The sequence below is a fragment of the Salvelinus fontinalis genome, chromosome 7 (genome assembly GCF_029448725.1).
Source record: "Salvelinus fontinalis isolate EN_2023a chromosome 7, ASM2944872v1, whole genome shotgun sequence".
Taxonomy (NCBI): domain Eukaryota; kingdom Metazoa; phylum Chordata; class Actinopteri; order Salmoniformes; family Salmonidae; genus Salvelinus; species Salvelinus fontinalis.
The window spans coordinates 15,205,059-15,228,390 of record NC_074671.1 but is presented as its reverse complement, the minus strand read 5'-3'; the positions used below and the strand labels follow the sequence as shown (position 1 = coordinate 15,228,390).

The window sequence follows — 23,332 nt, the reverse complement described above, 5'->3', positions numbered from 1 at the left end:
AACGATACACAGCCCGTCTGTAAATAGCCCATCCAACTACCTACCTCATCCCCATATTTGTTTTTGTTTTTCTGCTCTTTTGCACACCAGTATTTCTACTTACACATCCTCATCTGCACATATATCACTTCAGTGTAAATTTCTAAATTGTAATTACTTCGCCACTATTGGCCTATTTATTGCCTTACCTCCATCTTTCATTTGCACACACTGTATACAGATTTTTCTAGTGTGTTATTTTCTGTACGATTGTTTATCCCATGTGTAACTCTATGTTGTTTTTGTCGCACTGCTTTGCTTTATCTTGGCCAGGTCGCAGTTGTAAATGAGAATTTGTTTTCAACTGGCCTACCTGGTTAAATAAAGGTTAAATAACTAAATAAAATTGTTGTGATTGCAGCTGAAAGTTTTTGGGGACTCAGGGAAAGGCATTACAAGGAATCCTGTCCACTAATGTTCCGTCCTCACAGGCCCCTGAGCCTGTGTAGGGATGTGATTTGGAGTATGGCGGAAGGAGTGGGGATGTTTTTGTTTTTTTGCATGGTATATGATGGGTTTATTCTCATTCACGACCCGTACAGTAGGTGGTGGCATGCGCCTTTAACGTTTGTTTGCGGACCGCCATAATACCAGAGGAGAAGAAGAAAGCAAAGACAGTATAGTATGAAGCTAGGCCAACACTGCTTGTAGGCGATGTCATGGTGATGTTGGTTAGCTAAACTCATGCGTAGAAACACGTCATCTGGTTTAATGGTCTCTCGCGTCAAACTGCGCGTGTGCAGGCCGACAAATCAAAGGCACTCCTTCAATATAAAGTTGCTTTTGACGAAAATGAAAACGTGTCAGTTTGTCACTTTAACGAGGTTGGAGTAGTACGAAATTCAACTACTTAAAACATTGGCTCGAATCTAGGTTGCGCTTTTAGATTTCGAGAAAATGAACAACTAAGGAAGAATTTGTAACTTTTCTCATTGACTTCTCGAACCCCAAACCCCAGCCTGGTCCTGTTTGGTCTGTTTCGCAAGCGTTCCCGGAAGTCTCGGGACGCTGCGCTTCTGGGTTTAGAAACTCTGTGAAGAAAGTGTCTAGGCTGCCGGAAAACCACACGAAGAAGAATTTTATTCTCGCGAGATGTGAGAAACAGCGCCCCTCTGTTTGATTGACTGCGGGAGGAAAAGGGAGGGGAGAATAACCTCCGCGCCTGGCGATAGCAGCAGGCTATACAAACACACAACTGTTACAATCTTACTCCAATAATACACATGAGTGTTATTCTTCTTCGAACGCTAACAGATAACGTCGTCTCACCGATTGCGTTTTTGCTCATACTCAATCGGAGAGGAGGTAAAAACGAAGGACTAATTCCAAAAAGAGGAAAAGCGGCCTATTTTTGTTCTTGATATCCTGGTGTCGCCGGTGCAAGCTCGCACGGCCGGCGTAAATATACTCCGGTGCTCTGACGGGCGCTTATTTGACTTCTTCAACAAAGATTTCCATACTCTCTTTCCATTCTCCACTACCTCTTCCAGTTTACCCCCTCTTGTTAGTTATCCTGCGCTAACTGGCTTTAACTCCGTGCGCTAGCGGGAGCCAAGGCGGCCTGTTTTGTTGTCGCAGCGTAGCCGCCATGAACCGCGGACAACAACAGAATCTGAGCGTGCTGCTTGCTGACTATCACTGCCTACGTGCCACGAATATGCAGGCCAGAAGTCGAGGAGCCAACTTTAACTAAAAATCTGAGGAAGATACGAATAAGGGAGGAATGCGGGAGAATAAGCGAATAAGATTTGACTATTAAGGTTAGCAAAGCAGCTCTGTTTGAATTTGGTACGAAGGTGCCTAACAGTGGATAATTGGAGGCCGGAGTTGGAGAAAGAGCGCCACCACACCAGTGACTGTATTGTTGTTGAATTATAACTCGACCAGCGAGTGCTGCTCGCACCACGGATTGTGTGAAAGACAAGTGAACGGGCTTTGATAAATTCATTTGCTCGAGATTTATTTTGTATGTATGCACTTAATGGGATTAAGAGGTTTATTTTTATGCCATGATGATCATTTGGGCATATTTCGTGCCGTGGAAAAGAGGAAAACGCTAAAGATGAATTGGTTGTGATTATGAATACAGTAATGCTCTACCCATGTTACCACGAACAGACTTCATACCTGTGTGTTTAACTGATTTGCAGCTAACTTACCTTCTAGCTGTATCACACATTTACATATTTTGTGCATAGACTATCTTACCAGCACTATTTTGGCGATAAAGCTAAGCTAGGTTAGCACCATTAGTAGCTACATCACCCATCTATGCCCTCCCATCCTCCTTTAGGCAATAATAGAACGAACGAGAAGGGAGTTGTGAGCCTCTTCTCCATTTAAACGGGAGCCACAGGACTTTCGCCGGAGGACCTGTGCGTGTGTGTTTGCTCGTTCGTTTTTTTCTCGGACTGGATGTTTCCGTCCCCTGGCTGTTGAGATGAACCCGGTGAATGCCACCACTCTGTACGTGTCCGCGTGTCGTTCGGTGCTGCAGTGCGACCCTCGCGACCCCCGGGCCCTGGCGGAGCTCTACAAGCAGCTGCCCTTCTTTCGCCAGTCGCTGTCCTGCCTCGTGTGTGGTAAGTGCATCGGCAGTATTATTATTATTTTAAGGGGCTCGGTTCCCCTGTATATATCCATATAGCTACTATACCTACCTAGCCTAGCTGTATCCCCGCCATGGAACCCCAGTCATTGTGACACACCCCCATTCCCATTGGATGTCGGGCAAACTAGTTAGCCGATGGCGTGGACGTCTACTTAAACTGACTAGGCTAGCTACTGCACGTTTCCCTACTATCCATTTCAATGTGTTCCATAGCTTCACACTGATCCAGTTTTAGACTGAATAAAATCAAACTAGTAGCTAGCTACTACACTGCTACTACACTGGTTAGCTACATTTCCCCATTCTTCATAGCTAGGTAGCTAACCTCCCTGCTCCACCCCATATGTAACTAAATCACTGTCGGACAGCTACCTGTGTTTGCACAGTCAGAACCGAAGCGAGTGTTTGTCAGATGTTTATTTATTCATTCATTCAACGTCCTTTGTTCTGTCCGGTGCCCTCGTGACTGTCAGTGGGGGGCATGTTTGTGTTGTGAGACGGTGCGTGCGCAGTCTTTAGAAATGCATTTCGAGCCCCTTCCTGTAGGAAGGAAGGAGGCCGGGCAGCCGCACTAGCTCAGTGAAGAATACTACTGGTGTGTTAGTCCCCGCACATTGACTCGGTACCCCCTGTATATAGTCTCATTGTTATTTTGTTAATTTTTTGTTTGTTTATTTTGTAAGTGTTTTCTTAACTGCATTGTTGGTTAAGGGCTTGTAAGCACGTTTCATTTTATTTTTATGTAACCTTTATTTAACTAGGCAAGTCAGTTAAGAACAAATTCTTATTTGCAATGACAGCCTACCGGGGAACAGTGAGGGGAGTTAACAAGGGAGTTAACCCCCTTGTTCAGGGGCAGAACGACAGATTTTTACCTTGTCGGCTCTGGGATTCGATCCAGCAACCTTTCGGTTACTGGCCCACTAAACATGACTGAAGTCGGAACTGCAGCCGCTTTAGTGTGTGTGTGACGGGTAGAGGACGCATCCAACATGGTAACGTGTATGTAAGGCGTTGTTGTTTCTAAACTCCCTCCATCTGCAGCGTGAGCCCCCTCTCTCAGCTGCCATCCCTAACGACCACCGTTGCTAAGGAAGCTGCTCTCAAAGCACAGCGGTCATCAAGCCTTGCAGAGGCAATCAGTGTTGAGCCGCTTCTTTGAATATTACCGCTTTATAAACGGTTTTAATATGCTTTTAACAGAATATGAACCCTCTTCACTTTCTACCTGGAACATGTTATACTATTTATATGACAAAGGGGTTTATTCAAAACCGATGTCGTTGACTTAATTGACATGCTGTTGCTTTGGTGTTGTGCTCACTTCATTACAGTTGAATATTCAGAGCGGAAGAGCAATTGAATGAATCACTTTTATATATAGCCCACCTCCTCTACTCATTATCATCAGTCCACTGCTAAGCTTCATATCACCAACTCGTTATTAATGATGATTATGGTTCATGTTTATGGTTTATTGTGTTATGTTATATGGACAATTGTAATGCTGCCATTGGAGTGATTTATATCTCAACTGTTCTCACCCAGTTGAATAAAGGATAAATACATGTTTGTCTTAGCATAAATGACAAAAAAATTATTCTCTCCTCTAGGTAACCTGCTGCAGGACCCCATAGCGCCCACTAACTCCCAGTGCCAGCACTATGTGTGTCGCGGCTGTAAGGGCCAGAGGATGCTGCTCAAGCCGTCCTGTTCCTGGTGTAAAGACTACTCCCGCTTCCAGGAGAACAGACAGCTCTCCTTATTGGTCCACTGCTACAGGAAGCTCTGCCTCTACATCGCCCAATCACCTCTCGCACCGCACATTGCTAGCGCAGCCAGTGATTCGCCCGACCTCCTCGCCATTCTTAACGAGGGCCTGTCATTGGCCGAAAGCGAGCAGGAAGGGGAGGACACTATGGATTTGGCGAGCCAGTCTCCGCCGACAGCCCCTTCAATTTCTGACCTCAGACCTACTGAGGCTCTGCCTGCAGAGGAGAGCAAGGAGGAGGGGCTTATCCCTGTGGGCGGGGTTAACGGGCTTCACGACTGTAACGGCCTGGCCAATCAGGACTTGCCACCACCTATTACCTTAGCTACAGGTGGAGGTGTTCTGAAGCAGGAGAGCTTGGGGGAGGAGCTACCTGTGTGTGTTGACGTGCTAGGTAGTGGGGAGGTGGGACTTTGTAACATTAGCACATTTGGGGAGGAGCTTAAACATGGCGGAGGTCTGTTGTTGAGCGTGGAGGAGGTTCTTAGGACCTTGGAGCCAGAACCCAACCCTGAACTGCCTGACCCCCAGCCAGACAATCCCTCTGTACCCCCCCACAACGGATCTTATTGCCCTCCTACCCCTGACTCCCCTCGCCTCACCCCCTCCCTCCCCCCAGAGAACATCCCTAGACTTCCCCTGCCTCCACCCCAGCCCACCCCTGCCCTCCCCCGCCTACCCCCTCACTGCCATCGCAAGCGTTCACGCTCTGAGAGCGACAGTGAGAAGGTGCAGCCCCTCCCCATCGCCACCATCCTCAGAGGCCCACCCCTGGGCGCCACCAACCCCCTTCACCTCCCAAACCCAACCGCCACTGTCAAACGGGAGCCCAAACTCCCTTCCGCCATCACCCCGCCTCACCTGGCGCCTGTGCCGAATGGAGGGCCTCCCAAGGTGGGTAAGACAATGCTGGTGTCATCCAAGGGACTGAAGAAGAGTCTGGAGCACCACGGGGGCCCTAAGAAGGCCTACACCAAGGCCAGGCAGGGGGTCCCCAAGTCCCGCGCCCAGCCCCGTGACCGCCTGCCCCCCCACGGCCATGCTCACCCTCTCTCCCATCCACCCAGCCCCTCCAAGCCCCTGTACAAGAAGCCGGTGGAGAAGAAGGGCTGTAAGTGTGGGAGAGCCACTCAGAACCCCTCTGTTCTCACCTGCAGGGGGCAGCGCTGCCCCTGCTACTCCAACCGCAAGGTGAGTTACTATAGATTTACTATGGCTTGGTATGAAATCAGTGTTCCCCTATTTGTAGTTCACTGATTGTAAATAATATGAATATTCCTCCAAGGCATGTCTGGACTGTATTTGCCGCGGCTGCCAGAACTCCTACATGGCGAACGGGGAGAAGAAGTTGGAGGCGTTTGCGGTTCCAGAGAAGGCTCTAGAACAGACGAGGCTCACCCTCGGCATCAACCTCACCTCCATCACCGCTGCAGCCCTGCGTAGCCCGGCAACCAGCAACACCCCGCACGGCAACCAGCTCATCACCACGGCAACAGGAGCGACGGGGGTGTCCTTCCTGTCCGGGGTGGGGGCAGGACATGAGGACAGGGGGTATGATGATTCGCTGGACATGAGGTTTGACTGTTGAAGACCTGCCCTCCTTGGACATTATTGACCAATGGGCTGTGCAGATGGACCTGGAGGGGCGGGGTTGAGAATAAGGCAGCTACTGTGACAGGCGGTAGAGGGAGTGTTACTCAGAGACACATATACACTCTCCATACAGGGCCTGGAACGTGCTTTTGGTCTTACGTACTGATGAGATGGATGGAAGAGGGATATCGTTACTGTATGTTCAGAGATTTTTATTTTGCGAGGGTTAGAAGTTTTGTTTTGTACTATCGGTGATGTGTAGGGCATGACGTGTTGGCCTGCGATGGGCTCGTTGTGCTGTGTGTCAGAGGGGGGTGGTACCGGAGATAGTTCACTTATTTTTGGCCAGGGCCTCAGTACACTAGATGGGGGTAGGGTGCCATTTGACAGGCCCTAGGCCTGTTGGCAGGACTCAGCCACAGACCGACATCAGTAGACTGACTGTAATTTATGAACTTTTGTTTTTGTACACAGAACTTATTAAATTCCATTTAAGAGGATGTTTTATGATATATTTTATAAGTTACATTAACAAACATTTGCAGTATTTATTGGATGTCACCTAACCTAGGTAGCGGTGGGCCACACCCACTCCAACTGTCAGCCTATCAAATCCCGTGTGGGCGGTTCTCTGTCTAAATGATGTCGCTGTCCTTTTAGTGCTAGTTTCTGCTGTCTCCAGCTGTCGTTTTGTTTCCCTCGGGCATTAAAAACCTGTAATATACATGGAACATATTTCCACAAAAAAGAAAATCAAAACCTATGTTGTGTTGTTGTTTTTTTGACACTTACACCAAAGCAAAATTAAATATCAGAGTATTTAAAGTCCAATGAAATAATCACAATTCACATTACACAAATTGCTTCACATGACTTACCATGCACAATGCATACCTACCTCCACCCTCTTTGTCCTGTGGTCAGCTCACCTGCAGTCTTTATTTAGTATGACCACTAGTAGTCAGTAATATCTACCCACCAGTAGGGGGCGTGAGATGCTTGATATAATGTCCACACATAAGACGCCTTGACTCAAGTCTGTTTTGTTGTGATAGATTGGCACTGAATGCTTACTGCTATACATGACTACAAGCAACGGTAGCCTATATTTGTTTCTTTGGTGTCTTTATTGTGCACATTTACGGACATGTTTTCTACATGAACATGAGAGCAGTTGTGCACGAGTGATTAACATCAACAACCTATTTAGTGTGTCTCCATGGTAACGTCGCTTCCACGGCCACACACATATCTGGATCTACAGGAGTCATGAATGAACGGTAAAATTATTCAACCCCCCCCCCCCCCCTCCAGTGAGGCGGGTTAACTGGCAACCCTGTCCAGACCTCTGCTTGTCTGTAACTATGGACATATATCAGTCCATCATCTGTCGGGAGAATCAGTAAATCTTTTAGTAAAGTGAGTATTACCAATGTCCTAACTGGTTCCCACAGTGGGTCTGGGCTACAGTAGGCTTCCTGGCTCATGGCCTGAAACATCTATACTGTGAAACAAAGTGAAAAAGTGCTATATTGAATGTGTGGTCGCAGGCAGTGTTACTCAGGTGAGAGCTTGGGGTTGTGTTAAAAATATGACAGGCTACAATCAAACAACATTCAATGTCCATACAGTTATAACACAGAACCACAACACCAAAACACCCCACGTTCATATTTACATTAAAATCATCTCTGAGTTCATACAAACAGGAGAAGGAGACTCATCCTTTTAGGATGGATGAAAAGAGTATTAAGACTTATTCACAATCATCCCTTCACTTTTCATTGGTTGATTATTGGTCATTTGTCCAATGAAGTTATAAAGCAGACGTTGAACCCCTACCTCACGCCACTCAGCTGCTTTTCATCCAATCAACACAGGCCTGCTGGCCTTGGACACAGCTCATTGGATGAGCCATGAGCGAAGGCTGGATCCTAGGCACCAGGGTGGAAGATGATTGGATAACCACACAAGCTCCGCTCACATGTCCAGCACAGTCACAGAGCTTAAAGCTTTGTACAACACACACACAGCTCTCAAATTATTTGTCTGTCAGTACACATACATGGCTCCCAAACAGTGTGTATCCCAGGTTCCAGCCCTCTGAGTCACCATACAGACGAACCCCTGACCTCTAGCTGACCAGGAAAGCCCCGAAGAAGCTGCTCCTCTCATCCATGTCGATGGCGGAGGCATTGCTAACGGTGACGAGGAGGTGATCTCCGGCAGCCAATGGGAACAGCCCCCCCTGGTGGGCGGAGTGCAGAGAGAACTGGGAGTCCCGGGACCAGCAGGAGGTCCTGCTTGTCTTCATCAGCAGGATGGGTACCGGGTAGGAGGAAACCTGGTGGAGGAGACAGCACCATCACTACAACTACCTTCCATAAACTCTCACAATATCACATACAGTTGAAGTCTGAAGTTTACATAAACTTAGGTTGGAGTCATTAAAACTCGTTTTACAACCACTCCACAAATTTCTTGATAACAAACTATAGTTTTGGCAAGTCGGTTAGGACATCTACTTTGTGCATGACACAAGTAATTTTTCCAACTATTGTTTACAGATAGATTATTTCACTTAATCACAATTCCAGTGGGTCAGAAGTTTACATACACTAAGTTGACTGCCTTTAAACAGCTTGGAAAATTCCAGAAAATTATGAAATGGCTTTAGAAGCTTCTGATAGGCTAATTGACATAATTTTGAGTCAATTGGAGGTGTACCTGTGGATGTATTTCAAGGCCTACCTTGAAACTCGGTGCCTCTTTGCTTGACATCATGGGAAAATCAAAAGAAGTCAGCCAAGACCTCAGGAAAAAAATTGTAGACCTCCACAAGTCTGGTTCATCCTTGGGAGCAATTTCCAAACACCTGAAGGTACCACGTTCATCTGTACAAACAATAGTACGCAAGTATAAACACCATTAGACCACGCAGCCGTCATACCGCTCAGGAAGGAGATGCGTTCTGTCTCCTAGAGATGAACGTACTTTGGTGCAAAAAGTGCAAATCAATCCCAGAACAACAGCAAAGGACCTTGTGAAGATGCTGGAGGAAACAGGTACAAAAGTATCTATATCCACAGTAAAACGAGTCCTATATCGACATAACCTGAAAGCCCGCTCAGCAAGGAAGAAGCCACTGCTTCAAAACCGCCATAAAAAAGCCAGACTACGGTTTGCAACTGCACATGGGGACAAAGATCGTACTTTTTGGAGAAATGTCCTCTGGTCTGATGAAACTAAAATATAACTTTTTGGCCATAATGACCATCGTTATGTTTGGAGGAAAAAGGGGGAGGCTTGCAAGCCAAAGAACATCATCCCAACCGTGAAGCACGAGGGTGGCAGCATCATGTTGTGGGGGTGCTTTGCTGCAGGAGGGACGGGTGCACTTCACAAAATAGGTGGCATCATGAGGGAGGAAAATTATGTGGATATATTGAAGCAACATCTCAAGACATCAGTCAGGAAGTTAAAGTTTGGTCGCAAATGGGTCTTCCAAATGGACAATGACCCCAAGCATACTTCCAAAGTTGTGTCAAAATGGCTTAAAGACAACAAAGTCAAGGTATTGGAGTGGCCATCACAAAGCCCTGAACTCAATCCTATAGAACATTTGTGGGCAGAACTGAAAAAGCATGTGCGAGCAAGGAGGCCTACAAACCTGACTCAGTTACACCCGCTCTGTCAGGAGGAATGGGACAAAATTCACCCAACTTATTGTGGGAAGCTTGTGGAAGGCTACCCAAAATGTTTGACCCAAGTTAAACAATTTAAAGGCAATGCTACCAAATACTAATTGAGTGTATGTAAACTTCTGAGCCACTAGGAATGTGATGAAAGAAATAAAAGCTGAAATACTTCTGTCTACTATTATTCTGACATTTCACATTCTTAAAAGGAAGTGGTGATCGTAACTGACCTAAGACAGGGAATTTTTACTTGATTAAATGTCAGGAATTGTGAAAAACTGAGTTTAAATGTATTTGGCTAAGGTGTATGTAAACTTCCGACTTCAACTGTAGCTATCCAAAATGTTAAAAACAAACGTTCTTATAGGACAAATGTTGAACACGACCGTGGCACCGTGAACTCACTTTCTTATAGACATACTGCAGCATGGGTCTCCCCCTCTGCTCCTCCTCCTCTTCCTCCCCCTCCTCTCCCTCGGGGTGGGTGTGTCTGAAGTAGGTCTGGGCATAGATATAATAGAGTCCTGGGCGAGGTACCACCAGCTCCCCGTCAACCAATCTGACTTCCTGAAGGAATGCCAGCCCTTTATGCCCCTCCCACCACGAGATCTTCTGCCCCTGCACACGTCGCCCCGGAGAACCTGTGGCCAGACAGGAAGGAGAAAGGCAATAGTAGGCAGGGTCAGGAGTTAGACAGAGCTAGGTCTTAAGACAGAATACAATAGAATTGGTTGAGAATAGAACAGTCTACGGACACTGAGTATACGGAACATTAGGAACATCTCCCTAATATTGCGACACAATATTGTGCAACGCCCTTTTGCCCTCAGAACAGCCTCAATTCGTCGGGGCATGGACTCTACAAGGTGTCGAAAGCGTTCTACAGGGATGCTGGCCCATGTTGACTCCAATGCTCCAATGTTAAGTTGGCTGGATGTCCTTTGGGTGGTGGACCATTCTTGACACATACGGGAAACTGTTGATGGTGAAAAACACAGCAGCGTTGCAGTTCTTGACACATTCAAACCGGTGCTCCTAGCATACCCTGTTCAAAGGCACTTAAATATTTTGTCTTGCCCATTCACCCTCTGAATGGCCCACATACACAATCCATGTCTCAATTATCTCATGGCTTAAAAATCCTTCTTTAACCTGTCTCCTCCCCTTCATCTACACCGATTGAAGTGGATTTAACAAATTACATCAATAAGGGACCATAGCTTTCACCTGGATTCACCTGGGCATGGAAAGAGTAGATGTTCTTAATGTTTTGTCCACTAAGTGTAAATGGCCTCAATCCCCTCAATATATATTATTGAAAGTGTGCTGTAAGATGCCATAAATGGCAAAACAATAAAATACTGTATGTCTACAGACTAGGCCTGGGCTATAAATGGAACACTTCACCCCGAGCTGTCAGTCTGTCCCGGGCTGGTGCATTCTACCAGATCTACCACTGGGTTAAAAGCTCACATGGGACACATACTGCTTGCTGTCTGTATTACTAGTTACTGTAGTGATATGTAATCACTTTGAAGCTCTCCTCTCCCCTCTCTATGAAGTGTACACACACACACACACACCTGAAGAACACAGCACACACAGGTGTGAGACACATGGCCCCAGAGTCTAACCTGCATTCATCAAACTCTTAACACCAGGCTTCACAGGGCGCACACACACACACACTGTCTCTGTTGTAGTTGCAGAGTATGAAGGGTGAAAATTGAAACAGGTCTCACTTCCTCCCTCCCTCTCTGCTTTGGGAGCCAAGCTGCCAGTGACGTGGGCGGCGACTTTGGGGCGAGAAGGAGCCCGGTCCTCCATCACCAGTGAGGGCAACACCCTGGACACCTCATCTGACAGAGAGAGAGCTAGAACATCAATTAGTTGTCCTAGTCAAACATCAGTCAGTGATAACAACATAGAACTTGTAAAATGGACATTCCCATTAAAGGTTACTTATATGTAGTGGTTTACTAGCGTCCTGTCCATAGCTGGAAATTGTACATCAAGCCTCCTCATGCTACAGAAACTGGGGATAGGCTCCTCACTCCTGCCCTATGAGCCGTTCTGGACAAGGCTTGCTTACTTATTACTATGTTAGCTTTACTAATTCAAATCGCAGTCCGACAGGGAACAGGGTGCCATTTTGCCCTAGTTCTATAGGTCAGACAGGTCATTATCTCACCTCTAACTGCTGAGGAGATCTCCCTCTGATATCGCTGAGACAAAGACTGAAGAGAGAGAGAGACAGATAGAGAGAGACAGGGGAGAGACAGACAGACAGACAGAAAGAAGAGAAAGACAATTTATTTAACATATTTCAAATAAAAGCCAAAACCTTATTGAAAAAAGTGTGTGTGAGTATATGTGTGTCTGCGTGTGTCTCTGGCCAGGTGAGTACATTCCAGTGCTGATTAAACCACAGTGGATCCAATCCCAGACTGCACTACAAAGACCCCATTGTATGTCTGAAACTCTTCTGAGGCGAGTGAAGTTGCTGATCTTTGGTCAGTTTTGCGTTTCCCCCCTAATGGTTAAGGTTAGGATTAAGGGTGAGTAATCTTATCCTAGATCTGTGGATAATGGTAAATGATATAGGGAGCCCCTCTGTCCTATCAGAAGACCTGGGACCCCTGCGAGGCAGATATCTACTCTATGAGGGTGTGTGTTACCTTCTCTATGAGGGTGTGTGTTACCTTCTCTATGAGGATGTGTAGTTGCTGTGTGACCTGCCAGCAGGGGTCTCCTCTCCCCTCGGTGGAGGAGCGTATGTATCCCCCTCTGAGGTCGGCCCGTGTCAGACACGACACACTGCTCCTTGCAAACATCTCCTTCATCTGAACAACACACACATTTCAATGAAATACTACACACCTCCTTCATCTGAACAACAGAGAGTGTAGGCTAACGTTGTTAGGGTGTAGGCTAACGTTGTTAGGGTGTAGGCTAACGTTGTTAGGGTGTAGGCTAACGTTGTTAGGGTGTAGGCTAACGTTGTTAGGGTGTAGGCTAACGTTGTTAGGGTGTAGGCTAACGTTGTTAGGGTGTAGGCTAACGTTGTTAGGGTGTAGGCTAACGTTGTTAGGGTGTAGGCTAACATTGTTAGGGATTCTTGGGGGACCAGAGTTGAGAACACGGCATCATAAACAGTTGTTAACTTCACTTCCTCAAGTTACACTGTAATCAAACTAATACTGCCATGTTCAAATGGAGTGTCTGTCTGAATAAGTCTTCAGAACGTTTCTCTGTTGCTGTTTTTTAGGCTTCAGTTTCCTGTTGTATACAGGTTGGTAATGATTAACAGCCATAACCACTGATCGTAATCACTGACAGACAGACCGACAGACAGAGAGAGGAACAGACAGACAGAGACTAGAGAGATGACAGACAGACAGACAGACAGACAGACAGACAGACAGACAGACAGACAGACAGACAGACAGACAGACGAGAGAGAGAGAAAGAGGAGAATGGGAGAGAGGGGGAGTATAGGGAAGCCGAGAGGGAGAGTCAGCATTGTTGCTCAATCATTATGGAAAGAATCCAGGTTACACAGCTGCATGAGAGAACACAAAAGAGCCTAACAAAAGTCAAACATTTACAATTTCAACACCACTTGGACAATGCACTGAGAATACACTTAATGTTCCCTGCTAAAACAAGGTTAAACAATAAGAAAACAATACAATTGGATAATTGGCATCTCAACAAAGTTTTCTTGACGTCAATCTTTTGCTCTCCGGGATCCTTGGGATGTCCTAACTAATGTTACCCCATTAAAGTTTAACTTTAAAATGGTTAGGGTTAGAGTAAGTTAAGGGGTAATGTAGGGGTTAAGGTTAGGGTTAGGCTAAGGACATCCCAAGGATTCCAGACAACACTAACCTTTGCAGTTCTCTGCACAGAACTTCCTTATTCCCAGGGCACATCACTACAACACAAACACTCCTTATCTTACAGAATGCACTGAGCGTTCTCTGCACACGTAGGCAATGTTTATTACAATCAACAAACAAGTCAGGGAAATCATTTGCAGAGCAACAAGTTTTCATGCAAAAGCTTTATTGGAACATAACTACTTTCTCCGACTGTGTGCGAATTGGCATGCACAGCATAACATCTCATAAACACAAGGTAAACAACACGTATCAAGCCTGGATCAAATAGATTTCAAATACTTTCAACATACATCATTTAGTTTGCCCGAAACAATGGAGCCAATGGAATAGTCACAAAAGTGCAAAATCCAAGCTCCATCAAGCGACCTTATATAGTAAGTGTATTTTTGCCACCCTTATTTTTCACCCGGTTCTTACCGTGTTGAGGACGTTAGTGAAGTATAGCACGGTGACAGTAACGGCCACGGTCTGCACCAGAATCGCAGCGAGCAGCAAAACCCCGAGAAATGAGACGCCGCTTGAGCCTCCCGCCATACCGAACACCGCCTCACGCCCTTCTCTGTTCCGCTCCGGTTCCAGAACAAAAACGGAGCAGAGGGTAGCTAACTTCTGTCCCCCCCTCCCTCCAGCAGAGAGTGAGAGAGCGACAGGCAGAGGGAGGAGAGGGAAAGTCAGAGTCAGGACAGCAGGCAAAGCCACGGCGAAGAAAAACTTGACGGAGTCTTGGAGGAACTTTCGGTTCTGGCTAAAAATAAACCAAACCTGAAATGAAATTATTATTACGCTAGGATGTCAGTTTGCTACATAGATATAGACTACATATCTATGTTCGGCCTACTAACATCTGCACTTCTCTCTTTGTAGGCATAGACGTATCACGTGTCAATAAGTTACGTTTTTATTATTCCATTGTTCTATAAGAAAAACAGGACTTTTCTGTCTGGTTAATAAATGGATCTTGTTTCTCAGTTCTGTATCTTAAACATCTGGCCTCAATATGTGCTCGGGCGTTTTTTTTGGTCGGGGCCCCCATTTTTAAGAACTCCGTCGGGGTCTCAACTTACTGTTGAGAGTTAAAATAGTAGAATGCACAATGTGCCATTTCGACATTTGGTAGCGCATCAGCACTTTTTCTCTTGTTATGTCAGTCACTCAGTTATCCCATGTCAGATTTCTTCTTTAGATTGCTAGGTAAGCTAGTCCAGCTATAAACCTTGTAGTAGGCCTAGGCCTAATCAGCACCAATTGACCAACCGGGCATGCAGGGAATGTGCCCTGGGGCCCTGACCTCCAGGGGCCCCATATTGATTTAGTTAGTCACTCTCACTCAGATAGCATATGAACATGGCATAAGTCATGGCAAAATGTGAATAGCAGGAAATTAGCTTTAAAACTGCTGCAGTTTCTCTCACCCCAAAATGAGTAGGATTGCATGAAATTATTTTAAAAGGTGTGGGAACCAAGTCTCGCTTAGGGATCCAAAAAAGCTAGAGGCACTGGTGTGTGTGTCTGGGTCTGTCTCATCCAGGGGGACTTGGGGAGGTCTGGGTCTCTCATCCAGGGGGACTTGGGGAGGTCTGGGTCTCTCATCCAGGGGGACTTGGGGAGGTCTGGGTCTCTCATCCAGGGGGACTTGGGGAGGTCTGGGTCTCTCATCCAGGGGGACTTGGGGAGGTCTGGGTCTCTCATCCAGGGGGACTTGGGGAGGTCTGGGTCTCTCATCCAGGGGGATTTGGGGAGGTCTGGGTCTGTCTCATCCAGGGGGACTTGGGGAGGTCTGGGTCTCTCATCCAGGGGGACTTGGGGAGGTCTGGGTCTGTCTCATCCAGGGGGACTTTGGGAGGTCTGAGTCTGTCTCATCTAGGGGGACTTGGGGAGGTCTGGGTCTGTCTCATCCAGAGGGACTTGGGGAGGTCTGGGTCTGTCTCATCCAGGGGGGCTTGGGGAGGTCTGGGTCTGTCACATCCAGAGGGACTTGGGGAGGTCTGGGTCTGTCTCATCTAGGGGGACTTGGGGAGGTAGGGGGACTTGGGGAGGTCTGGTCTGTCTCATCCAGGGGGCTTTGGGGAGGTCTGGGTCTGTCTCATCCAGGGGGGCTTTGGGAGGTCTGAGTCTGTCTCATCCAGGGGGACTTGGGGAGGTCTGGGTCTGTCTCATCCAGGCGGGCTTGGGGAGGTGTGGGTCTGGCTCATCCAGGGGGACTTAAGGAGGTCTGGGTCTGTCTCATCCAGGGGGACTTGGGGAGGTGTGGGTCTGTCTCATCCAGGGGGACTTGGGGAGGTCTGAGTCTGTCTCATCTAGCGGGACTTGGGGAGGTCTGGGTCTGTCTCATCCAGGGGGGCTTGGGGAGGTCTGGGTCTGTCTCATCTAGGGGGACTTGGGGAGGTCTGAGTCTGTCTAATCTAGCGGGACTTGGGGAGGTCTGGGTCTGTCTCATCCAGGGGGGCTTGGGTAGGTCTGAGTCTGTCTCATCCAGAGGGACTTGGGGAGGTCTGGGTCTGTCTCATCTAGGGGGACTTGGGGAGGTCTGGGTCTGTCTCATCCAGGGGGACGTGGGTAGGTCTGGTTCTGTCTCATCCAGGGGACTTGGGGAGGTCTGGGTCTGTCTCATCCAGGGGGGATTGGGGAGGTCTGGGTCTGTCATCCAGGGGGACTTGGGGAGGTGTGGGTCTGTCTCATCCAGGGGGACTTGGGGAGGTGTGGGTCTGTCATCCAGGGGGACTTGGGGAGGTGTGGGTCTGTCTCATCCAGGGGGACTTGGGGAGGTGTGGGTCTGTCTCATCGAGGGGGACTTGGGGAGGTCTGAGTCTGTCTAATCTAGCGGGACTTGGGGAGGTTTGGGTCTGTCTCATCCAGAGGGACTTGGGGAGGTCTGGGTCTGTCTCATCCAGGGGGACTTGGGGAGGTCTGGGTCTGTCTCATCCAGGGGGACGTGGGTAGGTCTGGGTCTGTCTCATCCAGGGGACTTGGGGAGGTCTGGGTCTGTCTCATCCAGGGGGGATTGGGGAGGTCTGGGTCTGTCATCCAGGGGGACTTGGGGAGGTGTGGGTCTGTCTCATCCAGGGGGACTTGGGAAGGTGTGGGTCTGTCTCATCGAGGGGGACTTGGGGAGGTGTGGGTCTGTCTCATCCAGGGGGACTTGGGGAGATCTGGGTCTGTCTCATCCAGGGGGGCTTGGTGAGGTCTGATTCTGTCTCAACCAGGGGGACTTGGGGAGATCTGGGTCTGTCTCATCCAGGGAGACTTGAGGAGGTCTGGGTCTGTCTCATCCAGGGGGACTTGGGGAGGTCTGGGTCTGTCATTCAGGGGGACTTGGGGAGGTGTGGGTCTGTCTCGTCCAGGGGGACTTGGGGAGGTGTGGGTCTGTCTCATGCAGGGGGATTTGGGGAGGTCTGAGTCTGTCTCATCCAGGGGGGCTTGGGGAGGTCTGAGTCTGTCTCATCCAGGGGGACCTGGGGAGGTCTGGGTCTGTCTCATCCAGGGGGACTTGGGGAGGTCTGGGTCTGTCTCATCCAGGGGGTCTTGGGGAGGTCTGAGTCTGTCTCATCTAGGGGGACTTGGGGAGGTCTGGGTCTGTCTCATCCAGGGGAGCTTGGGGAGGTCTGAGACTGTCTCATCCAGAGGGACTTGGGGAAGTCTGGGTCTGTCTCATCCAGGGGGGCTTGGGGAGGTCTGGGTCTGTCTCATCCAGGGGGACTTGGGGAGGTCTGAGTCTGTCTCATCTAGGGGGGCTTGGGGAGGTCTGAGTCTGTGTCATCCAGAGGGACTTGGGGAGGTGTGGGTCTGTCTCATCTAGGGGGACTTGGGGAGGTCTGGGTCTGTCTCATCCAGGGGGACTTGGGGAGGTCTGGGTCTGTCTCATCCAGGGGGACTTGGGGAGATCTGGGTCTGTCTCATCCAGGGGGGCTTGGTGAGGTCTGATTCTGTCTCAACCAGGGGGACTTGGGGAGATCTGGGTCTGTCTCATCCAAGGGGGCTTGGGGAGGTCTGAGTCTGTCTCAACCAGGGGGACTTGGGGAGATCTGGGTCTGTCTCATCCAGGGGGGCTTGGGGAGGTCTGGGTCTGTCTCATCCAGGGGGACTTGGGGAGGTCTGAGTCTGTCTCATCTAGCGGGACTTGGGGGGGTCTGGGTCTGTCTCATCCAGGGGGCTTGGGGAGGTCTGGGTCTGTCTCATCTAGGGGGACTTGGGGAGGTCTGAGTCTGTCTCAACCAGGGGGACTTGGGGAGATCTGGGTCTATCTCATCCAGGGGGGCTTGGGGAGGTCTGAGTCTGTCTCATCCAGGGGGGCTTTGGGAGGTCTGAGTCTGTCTCATCTAGGGGGACTTGCGGAGGTCTGGGTCTGTCTCATCCAGGGAGACTTGAGGAGGTCTGGGTCTGTCTCATCCAGGGGGACTTGGGGAGGCCTGGGTCTGTCTCATCCAGGGGGGATTGGGGAGGTCTGGGTCTGTCATTCAGGGGGACTTGGGGAGGTGTGGGTCTGTCTCGTCCAGGGGGACTTGGGGAGGTGTGGGTCTGTCTCATGCAGGGGGATTTGGGGAGGTCTGAGTCTGTCTCATCCAGGGGGGCTTGGGGAGGTCTGAGTCTGTCTCATCCAGGGGGACCTGGGGAGGTGTGGGTCTGTCTCATCCAGGGGGACTTGGGGAGGTCTGGGTCTGTCTCATCCAGGGGGTCTTGGGGAGGTCTGAGTCTGTCTCATCTAGGGGGACTTGGGGAGGTCTGGGTCTGTCTCATCCAGGGGAGCTTGGGGAGGTCTGAGACTGTCTCATCCAGAGGGACTTGGGGAAGTCTGGGTCTGTCTCATCCAGGGGGGCTTGGGGAGGTCTGGGTCTGTCTCATCCAGGGGGACTTGGGGAGGTCTGAGTCTGTCTCATCTAGGGGGACTTGAGGAGGTCTGAGTCTGTCTCATCCAGGGGGGCTTGGGGAGGTCTGAGTCTGTGTCATCCAGTGGGACTTGGGGAGGTGTGGGTCTGTCTCATCTAGGGGGACTTGGGGAGGTCTGGGTCTGTCTCATCCAGGGGGACGTGGGGAGGTCTGGGTCTGTCTCATCCAGGGGACTTGGGGAGGTCTGGGTCTGTCTCATCCAGGGGGGATTGGGGAGGTCTGGGTCTGTCATCCAGGGGGACTTGGGGAGGTGTGGGTCTGTCTCATCCAGGGGGACTTGGGGAGGTGTGGGTCTGTCTCATCCAGGGGGACTTGGGGAGGTCTGAGTCTGTCTCATCTAGGGGGACTTGGGGAGGTCTGGGTCTGTCTCATCCAGGGGAGCTTGGGGAGGTCTGAGACTGTCTCATCCAGAGGGACTTGGGGAAGTCTGGGTCTGTCTCATCCAGGGGGGCTTGGGGAGGTCTGGGTCTGTCTCATCCAGGGGGACTTGGGGAGGTCTGAGTCTGTCTCATCTAGGGGGACTTGAGGAGGTCTGAGTCTGTCTCATCCAGGGGGGCTTGGGGAGGTCTGAGTCTGTGTCATCCAGTGGGACTTGGGGAGGTGTGGGTCTGTCTCATCTAGGGGGACTTGGGGAGGTCTGGGTCTGTCTCATCCAGGGGGACGTGGGGAGGTCTGGGTCTGTCTCATCCAGGGGACTTGGGGAGGTCTGGGTCTGTCTCATCCAGGGGGGATTGGGGAGGTCTGGGTCTGTCATCCAGGGGGACTTGGGGAGGTGTGGGTCTGTCTCATCCAGGGGGACTTGGGGAGGTGTGGGTCTGTCTCATCCAGGGGGACTTGGGGAGGTCTGAGTCTGTCTCATCGAGGGGGGCTTGGGGATGTCTGAGTCTGTCTCATCCAGGGGTACTTGGGGAGGTGTGGGTCTGTCTCACCCAGGGGGACTTGGGGAGGTCTGGGTCTGTCTCATCCAGGGGGGCTTGGGGAGGTCTGATTCTGTCTCATCCAGAGGGACTTGGGGAGGTCTGGGTCTGTCTCATCCAGGGGGGCTTGGGGAGGTCTGGGTCTGTCTCATCCAGGGGGGCTTGGGGAGGTCTGAGTCCGTCTCATCTAGGGGGACTTGGGGAGGTCTGGGTCTGTCACATCCAGGGGGGCTTGGGGAGGTCTGAGTCTGTCTCATCCAGGGGGGCTTGGGGAGGTCTGGGTCTGTCTCATCCAGGGGGACTTGGGGAGGTCTGAGTCTGTCTCATCTAGCGGGACTTGGGGAGTTCTGGGTCTGTCTCATCCAGGGGGGCTTGGGGAGGTCTGGGTCTGTCTCATCTAGGGGGACTTGGGGAGGTCTGAGTCTGTCTCATCTAGCGGGACTTGGGGAGGTCTGGGTCTGTCTCATCCAGGGAGGCTTGGGTAGGTCTGAGTCTGTCTCATCCAGAGGTGCTTGGGGAGGTCTGGGTCTGTCTCATCTAGGGGGACTTGGGGAGGTCTGGGTCTGTCTCATCCAGGGGGACGTGGGGAGGTCTGGGTCTGTCTCATCCAGGGGACTTGGGGAGGTCTGGGTCTGTCTCATCCAGGGGGGATTGGGGAGGTCTGGGTCTGTCATCCAGGGGGACTTGGGGAGGTGTGGGTCTGTCTCATCCAGGGGGACTTGGGGAGGTGTGGGTCTGTCTCATCGAGGGGGACTTGGGGAGGTGTGGGTCTGTCTCATCCAGGGGGACTTGGGGAGGTCTGGGTCTGTCTCATCCAGGGGGGCTTGGTGAGGTCTGATTCTGTCTCATCCAGAGGGACTTGGGGAGGTCTGGGTCTGTCTCATCCAGGGGGGCTTGGGGAGGTCTGGGTCTGTCTCATCCAGGGGGGCTTGGGGAGTTCTGGGTCTGTCTCAACCAGGGGGACTTGGGGAGATCTGGGTCTGTCTCATCCAGGGGGGCTTGGGTAGGTCTGAGTCTGTCTCAACCAGGGGGGCTTGGGGAGGTCTGGGTCTGTCTCATCCAGGGGGACTTGGGGAGGTCTGAGTCTGTCTCATCTAGCGGGACTTGGGGAGGTCTGGGTCTGTCTCATCCAGGGGGCTTGGGGAGGTCTGGGTCTGTCTCATCTAGGGGGACTTGGGGAGGTCTGAGTCTGTCTCATCCAGGGGGGATTGGGGAGGTCTGAGTCTGTCTCATCCAGAGGGACTTGGGGAGGTCTGGTTCTGTCTCATCCAGGGGGGCTTGGGTAGGTTTGAGTCTGTCTCATCCAGAGGGACTTGGGGAGGTCTGGTTCTGTCTCATCTAGGGGGACTTGGGGAGGTAGGGGGACTTGGGGAGGTCTGGGTCTGTCTCATCCAGGGGGACTTGGGGAGGTCTGGGTCTGTCTCATCCAGGGGGATTGGGGAGGTCTGGGTCTGTCTCATCCAGGGGGACTTGGGGAGGTTTGGGTCTGTCTCATCCAGGGGGGATTGGGGAGGTGTGGGTCTGTCTCATCCAGGGGGACTTGGGGAGGTCTGAGTCTGTCTCCTCCAGGGGGGCTTGGGGAGGTCTGAGTCTGTCTCATCCAGGGGGACCTGGGGAGGTCTGAGTCTGTCTCATCCAGGGGGGATTGGGGAGGTCTGGGTCTGTCTCATCCAGGGGGACTTGGGGAGGTCTGGGTCTGTCTCATCCAGGGGGGCTTGGGGAGGTCTGGGTCTGTCTCATCCAGGGGGCTTGGGGAGGTCTGAGTCATAGAGTCATCATCACTATTATATGGGGCCCTCGAGTGGCGCAGTGGAGTCTCATAGGGCGGTGCACAATTGGCCCAGCATCGTCCGGGTTAGGGTTTGGCCCAGGGTAGACTGTCATTGTAAATAAGAATTTGTTCTTAACTGACTTGCCTAGTTAAATAAAAATTGTTATCCCTGCTGAGAGTGGCTGGACTCAGTTTATCTATGATTTTACGTACACACACATACCACACACAATGTCCACCCCAAAATCACTTTTTTAAAGGAACTTTACTACTTGCTCTCTTCCCCTCACTCCCCCTCTCTTCCTCTCTCTCTCTTTCCCCTCCCCTCTCTTCCCTTCCCATCTCTCCCCCCCTTCTCTTCCCCTCGCTCTCTTCCTCAGCCTTTCTTCCCTTCCCATCTCTTCCCCTCCCTCTCTTACCCTCTCCCCCATCCCCCCCTCTCTTCCCCTCCTTCTCTCCCCCTCCCTCTCTCCCCTCCCATCTCTTCCCCTCCCATCTCTTCTTCTCCCTCTCTTCCTTTCCCATCTCTTCCCCTGCCTCTCTTCCCCTCCCCCTCTACCCATCTACATCTCTCCATCCATTCTACCTCTCTCCATCCATTCTACCTCTCTCCATCCATCCTACCTCTCTCCATCCATTCTACCTCTCTCCATCCATTCTACCTCTCTCCATATTTCCTACCTCTCTCCATCCTCTCTCCATCCATCCTACCTCTCTCCATCCATCCTACCTCTCTCCATCCATCCTACCTCTCTCCATCTATTCTATCCCTCTCCATCTATTCTACCTCTCTCCATATATCCTACCTCTCTCCATCCTCTCTCCATCCATCCTACCTCTCTCCATCCATCCTACCTCTCTCCATCCATCCTATCTCTCTCCATCTATTCTATCTCTCTCCATCTATTCTACCTCCACCCATCCACCCTCTCTCTCTCCCTCCCCTCCCCCTCTCTCCCTCTCCACTTTGGTGTTGACATGACCTCCTCAGAACTCTATCCCAGCTAAACAATTCAGCCAACCAAATGGCTCTATAACACACACACACACACACACACACACACACACACACACACACACACACACACACACACACACACACACACACACACACACACACACACACACACACACACACACACACACACACACACACACACACACACACACACACACACACACACACACACACACACACACAGCTAAACAATACATCCATGACCATGGCAGTTTATCTGGCACATGCACACCACAGGGGGGTGGGAGGCGGGAGACAATATAATGGGCCAATTGAACGATTGGGAAAGCAGAGAACTGACCAATGGCCAAAGAGGAAATTTGGGGTTTTCCAGAGTTCTGTTTTTGGCATCGTTTATTTTCGCTGACGCCAGGAAAAGCCCCAACTGAGACACAATCTGCTCCTAAAGATGATCTACAGACTGTGTGTGTGTGTGTGCACTGTAAAAATCTATACTGAACAAAAATATAAACGCAACATACAACAATTTCTAAGATTTTGCTGGGTTAACAGTTCATGTAAGAAAATCTGTCAATTGAAATGAACTCATTAGGCCCTAATTTATGGATTTCACATGACTGGGCAGGGGCGCAGCCATGGGTGGGTCTGGGAGGACCAAGGCTCAACCACTTGGCAGCCAGGCCCACCCACTTTGGTGCCAGGTTCAGCCAATCAAAATTAGATTTTCTCCACAAAATGGCTCTATTACAGACAGGAACGCTTCTCAGCCCCCCCCCCCCCCCTTCTCTAGAACGACATTGGAGGCAGCTTATGGTAGTGAAATGAACATAAAATTATCTGGCAACAGCTCTGGTGGATCTTCCTGCAGTCAGCATGCCAATTGCACGCTCCCTCAAAACTTGAGAGAAATAAGCTTTTTGTGTGTTTGGAACATTTCTGAGATCTTTTTTATTTCAGCTCATGAAACTTTACATGTTGTGTTTAGATTTTGTCAGTGTAGTTGTTTCATCTCATTATTATAAAGTAACTGGTACCACAGCTTTTTGTTGTTGTTTACTCTTCGGTTCAAGTGTTGTATGAACATATGATCAAAAACATCCTATTAAATTGACAGAATCTTTCTAAAGTTTTGGGACAATTTTCTTTTGTTCAGTTTACGTTTGG

At 50.1% G+C, this 23,332-nt stretch overlaps 2 protein-coding genes across 3 annotated transcripts; one reads left to right on the top strand and one right to left on the bottom strand.

The window, feature by feature from the left end:
- The first annotated feature begins 1,146 nt into the window (after positions 1-1,146).
- LOC129859043 (E3 ubiquitin-protein ligase MSL2-like) lies at positions 1,147-6,777 on the top strand. The gene is made up of 3 exons (XM_055928376.1): positions 1,147-2,621; positions 4,264-5,612; positions 5,707-6,777. Exons 1-3 carry the CDS (start codon positions 2,480-2,482, stop codon positions 6,007-6,009), a joined length of 1,794 nt encoding a protein of 597 aa, XP_055784351.1. The 5' UTR covers positions 1,147-2,479; the 3' UTR covers positions 6,010-6,777.
- Positions 6,778-7,614: 837 nt separating this feature from the next.
- LOC129859044 (tumor necrosis factor ligand superfamily member 10-like) lies at positions 7,615-14,377 on the bottom strand. Of its 2 annotated transcripts, none has more exons than XM_055928377.1 (6): positions 14,035-14,377; positions 12,415-12,555; positions 11,904-11,949; positions 11,455-11,586; positions 10,118-10,353; positions 7,615-8,358 (listed from the first exon to the last, which is right to left on the bottom strand). In XM_055928377.1, exons 1-6 carry the CDS (start codon positions 14,149-14,151, stop codon positions 8,149-8,151), a joined length of 882 nt encoding a protein of 293 aa, XP_055784352.1. In that variant the 5' UTR covers positions 14,152-14,377; the 3' UTR covers positions 7,615-8,148. The 2 variants fall into 2 exon arrangements, with proteins under 2 accessions (XP_055784352.1, XP_055784353.1); XM_055928378.1 differs by having other exon boundaries at positions 11,455-11,571; positions 14,035-14,373.
- Positions 14,378-23,332: the final 8,955 nt, after the last annotated feature.

Excerpts from the sequence above, each read along its gene's own strand:
- LOC129859043 (XM_055928376.1), top strand. The coding sequence starts at position 2,480 with ATGAACCCGGTGAATGCCACCACTCTGTACGTGTCCGCGTGTCGTTCG. Across the intron at positions 2,622-4,263 it reads GCTGTCCTGCCTCGTGTGTG|GTAACCTGCTGCAGGACCCC; the intron begins GTAAGTGCATCG and ends TCTCTCCTCTAG. Across the intron at positions 5,613-5,706 it reads CCTGCTACTCCAACCGCAAG|GCATGTCTGGACTGTATTTG; the intron begins GTGAGTTACTAT and ends TATTCCTCCAAG.
- LOC129859044 (XM_055928377.1), bottom strand. The coding sequence starts at position 14,151 with ATGGCGGGAGGCTCAAGCGGCGTCTCATTTCTCGGGGTTTTGCTGCTC. Across the intron at positions 10,354-11,454 it reads AGCAGAGAGGGAGGGAGGAA|GTTCTCCGGGGCGACGTGTG; the intron begins GTGAGACCTGTT and ends GTCTGGCCACAG. Across the intron at positions 8,359-10,117 it reads TGCAGTATGTCTATAAGAAA|GTTTCCTCCTACCCGGTACC; the intron begins GTGAGTTCACGG and ends CTCCTCCACCAG.